This window comes from Vigna unguiculata, chromosome 3, assembly GCF_037176805.1.
Source record: "Vigna unguiculata cultivar grain cowpea cultivar isolate G323 ecotype 2 chromosome 3, ASM3717680v1, whole genome shotgun sequence".
Classification (NCBI taxonomy): domain Eukaryota; kingdom Viridiplantae; phylum Streptophyta; class Magnoliopsida; order Fabales; family Fabaceae; genus Vigna; species Vigna unguiculata.
Window position 1 is genome coordinate 27,913,980 of NC_140794.1, and position 7,546 is coordinate 27,921,525.

General features: G+C 41.9%; 1 protein-coding gene across 1 annotated transcript; it reads left to right on the forward strand.

Annotated features, from left to right (window-relative positions):
* The first annotated feature begins 3,261 nt into the window (after positions 1-3,261).
* Positions 3,262-4,878, forward strand: LOC114178753 (cytochrome P450 89A2-like). Its single transcript, XM_028064824.2, has one exon. The coding sequence runs from the start codon at positions 3,297-3,299 to the stop codon at positions 4,806-4,808; it is 1,512 nt and encodes a 503-aa protein (XP_027920625.1). The 5' UTR covers positions 3,262-3,296; the 3' UTR covers positions 4,809-4,878.
* Positions 4,879-7,546: the final 2,668 nt, after the last annotated feature.

The following is a 7,546-nucleotide window of genomic DNA, read 5'->3' on the forward strand; positions in this document are numbered from 1 at the left end:
GCAATATAACTTAGAAATAGAAGAGGTTAAAACCCTCAACAAAATAACCTCTGCAATATACTTCGGATACCAGGGGTCATTCAAAACCTCCGCAAATAGTTTGTGGCAACTCTAATTATGGAGGTTTAGAAAACCCCCACAAATTAATTTACAGAGGGTGAAAACCCCCACAGATAGAAAAAATAACCTCCACTAAATAATATTTTTTTTGTAGTGTTAGAAGCATTTTAATTATTATATCTGATGTATTGTAAATTTGAAGTTTTGATCAATTGTTAAAAGAATTTCAAGTGTCCTTGGTAATATATGCAGTAGGCTTCGACCACTAGTGCATTTTGGAGCATTTACATCGCAGTATATGCCTCGGTTCCTGCAGACTCGTTGCATATAAGCATGCGGTGACAGTTTCGTAATTAAATTCATCTTTTATGCCTCGGTTATCATACTAACCGAGGCATATGGCTAAAAAAAATTTTGACTCACACGTTGACTTATAATTTGAATTTTTTTTTTACTGAAGCAATATGCCTCGGTTCTCTAATAACCGAGGCAGTAGCGAGACAATAGGCCTCGGTCAAGCGCCCACCCGAGGCAGTAAGGGTACAATATGCCTCAGTTTCGAATAACCGAGGCAGTATCCCTTCGTAGGGTTAAAAAACCCCAATTTCTTCATTGTGCAGCGACATCTTCTCCGATTTCTCTGCGAGCTTCACCATCTCCGGCCAGCCTTCATCTTCTCCAACGACCAGCGCCACCGTCCCGCACAGCTCCCACCGTCCAGCACACCTCCGACGCACAGATCCCACCATCCCGCACACCTCCGACGCTCTAGAGCAACATTTCGTCGCCGCTGTTGCCGACCCCCGTCGTCGCTCCTGTGAGGTCTGTCCCCGCAGCTCCCTTTCCGATCTCTTCAACCGCGACGACCTACGAAAATCCCGTTCGCGCAAACACGCCTCCGATGGCCACGGACATGACGACGCGATCGGCGTTGCAAAGGGCGAGGGAAGGGTTTGCCGGCGGAAGCAATGGCGGAGGACAGCGCAGCCATGGCCGCGGACGGTGGAAGGTTTCAGTGTGTAACAAAACTGAGTTGGTTGGTGCGGTGGAACACAATTACGCCTGCACCGCACCGCCCTTTTCCGACGACCAACGCAGCTCTGCGTGTTTTTTTTTTTGAATTTCTGATGCTCATTAGGCCTCGGTTGTGCGAGAACCGAGGCAGTAAAAATTAAATATGCCTCGGGTTGTAACCGAGGCATAAAATACTAGCTTTTTACCTCGGTCGTATATGCAGCGGGTGCGGACCCGAAGCCAAAAGCTAGAAATAACCGCTGTCATTTCCCTTCCCTGCACTAGTGGACAGAGATGCATACATAGTTAGTAGTAGGATGAATGTGGTTGTGGGGGTGAATTTGATTTCAGGTTTCACAAACTTAGCTGGGAGCGGGTGAGTACAATCAGGGTTTTGGATTTGGGAATGGAATGCTACGGAGAATGGTAATTATATTTATGTGTTTACTACTACTACTACTATTATTATTATTATTATTATTATATTAGTAATAATGGTAATTATATTAATAAAAATAATTAATGAAAACAAACATCACTTGAATTTTTCAAAAAAAAAAATTATAATATTATTGTTCCGGTCTCGAATCTCAGGGAGACGAAATTCAAGAACAAATTGCTCTTGTGGCTCTTACACTGTTAGATATGCATTTTTCTTTTCTGGAGTTCAATAGTTTTGGTTCCAAAAAAGGTCTCCTCTTTTCCTCTCTTCTCCTTTGTAGAGGCCTTCTATTTACATGATTCGTATAGTGTGGCAAAATATCAACAGTCGATTCCTATTTTTTCGCTGAATATTAAATCCCTTCTTTTTAGGAACGAACTAACCACGTCATCATCCAAAGAACATATTTCTAATGAATTCTAATGGGCTCCACTAATAAATTCTATCGTGGGTCTGATACTTCAATGATGATGGGCCTATTTGTATAAGGTTGGAATCTTATCACTAGCATTTTGGCTACGTTCCATATGAAGTCGGAATCCGAGCATGGTCCAAATCCTGCTCGGATTCCTTGTTCGTCACCTTAGCCCATGAATGAAACTTGTTATTTTATGATAAATATTTATCGGGTCAGAAACGAAATGAACATGTTGAGTTGGTCATTCCCAATACAATACAATTATATTATAACCTTAAATACAAATCAAAATTTTGAAAATGCATTCACAAAAACAAATGAAATATTGTGTGTCATCCTAGGGGGGAACAAACTGGGGTCCACCAAGACCCTTGGATAATTAATTTATTACAATACGTTACATCAAATTTGTCCAAAAATTATGTCCTGGGTTACAACTTACATTTGATTGGGTCGCATGTTAAATTTCAACAACGAGATAGTGTTGTTCAGGGGGAGGGGAAAATGGATTTTGGGTTTATGACAACTGAGACGGGTTGGGGGATTGAGCAATGAAAGAAGAGAGGTGCGGGGAATTGTTGGTGGAGAGGGATTCGGGATAGAGGGAACAATTTGAAGATTGAAATTGGGTTAGGGTTTGTCGAAGAGGGGTTTTGGGGTTTCAACAATCACGGCAGAAGGGGTTCTCTCATGGTGGAGCAGAGGTGTGTGTGTGTGCGGGAAGGGTTTTGTGGTGCGATTTCAAGAACATGTAGAGCATAGGTTTGTGTGTGGGAAGGGTCTTGTGGGGCGGTTTCGGGAAGAGGAGGAGTAGCGGTGTGTGTGCGGGAAGGGTAGCAGAGGAGGAGACTGGTTTTGAAAGACCAATATCAAAACAGTGAGTGTTCTGTGATGAGTGGTCAGTGGCGTGTGATGAGTGGGGAAGTAGCTACACGCGCGAGTGCGTCCCCAAACGCTTCACCACTGTCATTTCATTTGTCAGTTATAAGAAAACAAAATTAAATGAAATAGCTGATGCCACGTCAGGTGATAACAAAAGTGGTCATATTTGAGTGTCAATGTATCATTTCTCTAATAATATTTTGACACACTTTTTTATCCATTTTTAACTTATCACTTTAATCATCTTTCAATTATATATTTTGAATTTTACTTAATAATGTGATATAATGATCTAAAAATAATTGGAGTAATAAATTAAAAGATGATAAAAGAAAGTAGGTCAAAATATAATTATTGTATATTAAAATAAGTTTGGAAGATATTTTTAAGGGACTAAACTGTCCTTTACGCATTGTTTGTGGTTCTTATATTTGGGCGCCTTATCTACAACAACACTGGTCTCATTCTGGTGGAAAGGTGATGCAACAAGCAACACTCATGGAAGCCTGGTTCATCATCGTAGTCTCTGCGTGCGTCTGCGTCATCGTAAGAGCCATATTCTCTCTTCAAACCAAAACCATCAACACCCCTCCAGGCCCTCTTCACATCCCAATCCTCACAAGCATCCAATGGCTCCTCAAATCCTTCAGCCAACTCGAGCCGATTCTCCGAAACCTCCACGCCAAGTTCGGCCCCATCGTCACCATCCGCATCGGATCTCAACGAGCCATATTCATCGCCGACCGCACCCTCGCCCACCAAGCCCTCGTCCAAAATGGTTCCGTCTTCTCCGACCGCCCCAAGGCTCTCGCCGCCTCCAAAATCCTCACCAGCGACCAACGCAATATCAGCTCCGCCTCCTACGGCCCCACGTGGCGTATCCTCCGCCGAAACCTCACCTCCGAGATGCTCCACCACTCACGCGTCAAGTCCTTCTCCGGGATCCGCAACTGGGTCCTCCACACCCTCCTCACTCACCTTAAATCCGATTCTCAATCCAATGATTCCGTCAAAGTCATTGATCACTTCCAATACGCCATGTTCTGCTTGCTCGTCTTCATGTGCTTCGGGGAGCGACTCGACGAGGGCAAAGTCAGAGACGTCGAGCGCGTCCAACGACAGTTACTTCTAGGGTTTAGCAGGTACAACATCCTTAATTTCTGGCCCAAAGTCACCCGCGTTTTGCTCCGCGAACGTTGGGAGGAGATGCTTAGGTTTCGCCAGGAGCAGGAGGACGTGATGATTCCACTTATAAGAGCCAGGAAGCAAAAGCAAGGCAAGGAGGAAGGCGTTGTTTCGTATGTTGATACTTTGTTGGGTTTGGAGTTGCCCGAGGAGAAACGCAAGCTCAACGAAGAGGAGATTGTGACGCTGTGCAATGAGTTTTTGAACGGGGGCACGGACACCACTTCCACGGCGTTGCAGTGGATCATGGCGAATTTGGTAAAGTACCCACATGTGCAAGAGAGGTTGGTGGGCGAGATAAGGGAGGTGATGGGTGAGAGAGAAGACGGAGAAGTGAAAGAAGAAGACTTGGAGAAATTAGCTTATCTGAAGGCTGTGATTTTGGAGGGTTTGAGGCGCCACCCACCTGGGCACTTTGTGTTGCCTCATGCAGTGAGTGAGGACGTGGTTTTGAATGATTACTTGGTCCCTAAGAATGGGACAGTGAATTTCATGGTGGCAGAGATGGGGTGGGACCCTAAGGTGTGGGAGGATCCAATGGCGTTTAAGCCAGAGAGGTTTATGAATGATGAAGGGTTTGACATTACTGGTAGTAAAGAGATCAAAATGATGCCTTTTGGTGCAGGGAGAAGGATTTGCCCTGGCTATAATCTAGCGTTGCTTCACTTGGAGTACTTTGTGGCTAATCTGGTTTGGAACTTTGAGTGGAAGATTCCAGAGGGAGGGGACGTGGATTTATCAGAGAAACAAGAGTTCACTGTGGTAATGAAAAATCCATTGCAGGTTCATCTTTCTCCTAGGATCTAGACTCTACCCACCTTATCATATAATAATAAGGCCTCCCAATAATTGTTTGAAAAATATATTTTTATGATTACAGTACTGCGTAATCTGCGCTTTGCTAGCACGTGTAGCACATAATAAAAGGATAATCGTTCGGACCGTATGGTATTTTGATAAAAAAAAATTTATAAAATTTAATAAAATTTACTTTTCAATACATAACAATTTTTTTTTTTGAGTCACATCAAATTTGTTGCATTACCAAAAGTTTGTCGACAATACTTTCTTAAAACATAATTATCCTGACCATTTAGTACTTACGACTAGTGAGCAAAAGTTGAATGAGAAATAGTTGAAAGAAAGATTTTGTCATCAAGCAAACGAACCGATGGTCCAACCAAATATTTAAAGAAACGCAAAACGACAAATTTGTTTCTCATAATTATTAGTTATGCCTAAGTTTTAGAGGGAATTATGATTCATATCAAGACTTTCAATAAAAGGTATTTAATGAATCATTTTCTATAATACATTATCAGTCAATATATTTGTCTAATATTTGAATCAAACGCTAAAACGAATTATTTTATAAGTAACTATTTATAAAAAAAAAAAAATCTGTCTTTGAACTATACTCATTCAAGAATTTAGGAGATCCTTAAAGTAGAACATTGTTTCCTTTTAGATTTGCAGGTTATTTTTTATCTTAAATGTTATAATTACGCTTTTTATATCACGATTCTATATTATTTTATTATTGATTCTTTTATTATTATTATTATTATTATTATTATTATTATTTTATTAAAAAGTAGTAACTCAAATAAAAGTTCAGATCCATTCGATTATGAGAAAGATTACGGAATATCTTCCAATTTCTCTTGATTATATCCCTTGTAAAGGAATTATAATTCTATTTTTATTACCTCTATGGACATATTTTTAGAATAACACCACTATTAAAGTACTTTAGAAAAACTATTGGCAATAAGTTTATATTGGACACTAGGCAAGGCAAGGATGGTTGGATGATTTTATAAAATATATTTATAAGTGTTTTGAAAGGGATATCCAACATGTCATTCAATGTTTAGTAAAAAAAACTGACAAAAACGTAATTTTATATCGCATTCTCCCAATTGAGCCATGTCCAATTCTTCAATGCAAATTACACATGATTCTACTGTAGAAAATGAGTTTAAACAATTATCACTACACGTATAAGGCCCAGTTTTATTTCTGTCCTAATGTTTAAGGGTTGGCCTTAATATGTTGGGCCTAAGGGGGTGGCCCATAGGGTGCTAAGGCCCTAAAGTTGCTAGGGTTTCCAATTCTGATTCATTCTTGCAAAACAGAACCCTAAGCGCTGCCCCCTTACTTTCAGGACGCTCTGCTAGGGCTTGACTCCGGATCTTGGCCAAAGATTTCTCGAGCTCAGCTTTGTTTTCGTTCCATGTAAGTGTTTCTCAAGTTCGTACCTGTACTCCCTAAAGCTTATTTTTGTGTTCTTCCTTCTAAGGTTCCATAATAACTTTGTTCTTCCTTTGCCCCGTTGTTCTTCCATTTTCTGAGACCACTTCTCAAACTGTTGCACTCCGTAGTTGGTGTCGAGGTCTCGTATAAGCCCTCTCCAGGTAAGGGAAGCTAGACTTCGCGTTTTGATTCACTTTTGTATGTGTTGGTTCTGTTTCGAGTTCTGGTACTAGTATGTTGCTTATGATGATGTAAAAAGGCTTTGGGTGCTGTCATGAGTGAGTCTGTGTTTGAGCATGCGTGGAATAGTGGTGGAAACTGATATACTCGCCCAGGCGAGCTCATCTCGCCCAGGCGAGAATAGCGGGAACTCGCTCAGGTTTCTGCTCAAGCGCTCGCCTAGGCGAGCTGCTGTATTTTTGAGCGACGAACAGTCTCGCCTAAGCGAGAGCTCGCGACATTTTCCAGGAGCCATTGTTGCAGTCTCGCCTAAGCGAGAGTCTACTATTTGAGCGAGAGCACTCTTCTTGCCTGAGCGAGACCTCTTTTGGGTTTTTTGGTATGCTTTGTTTCTTGAATGTTGATGGTTGTTTGATTGGCTGGTTCATTGACTTATTAAGTACAAAGGGGGTGGATATGCATATGCTATGTATGTTATGGGTGAGAACAAATGAATTGGAAATGAGCTTGGCATGAGATATATTTGATGGTTGATCACTCATACTAAATGACATATTAAGGGTATGCATAGGAATTTCATGATTGATTGATAATGTATGAGTAAGGGTGGTTTAGGACATAATTCCATGACCCTTGTAGTGGGGCTCGTGGTAGTGCCTCATCTTACGAACATAATTCCGCGGGCCCTTCTCGGAGGAGTCCCCAGTGGTGCCTCAACAATAGGACCTAATTCCATGGACCCTCTTAGGGGGAGTCAATGGTGGTGCCTCATCGTATGAGCGTAATTCCATAGACCCTCTTAGGGGGGAGTCAATGGTGGTGCCTCATCTATTGGACTTAATTCCATGGACCTCGGGATGATAGCTCATGGCGGTGCCTCAACATAAGGACGTAATTCCACGGAGGTATCGTGGTGGTGCCTCAAGGCCACGACGTAATTCCACGGAGGTGTCGTGGTGGTGCCTCATGTAAGGATGTAATTCCACGAAGGCCTCGTGGTGATGCCTCACTGCTAGGACGTAATTCCATAGTTTGGTGGTGGTGCCTCATCGTATGTATCCGGATAGTCAAGTTTAAAAGTGATGAAGGATTGACCCCAACCAAGGATG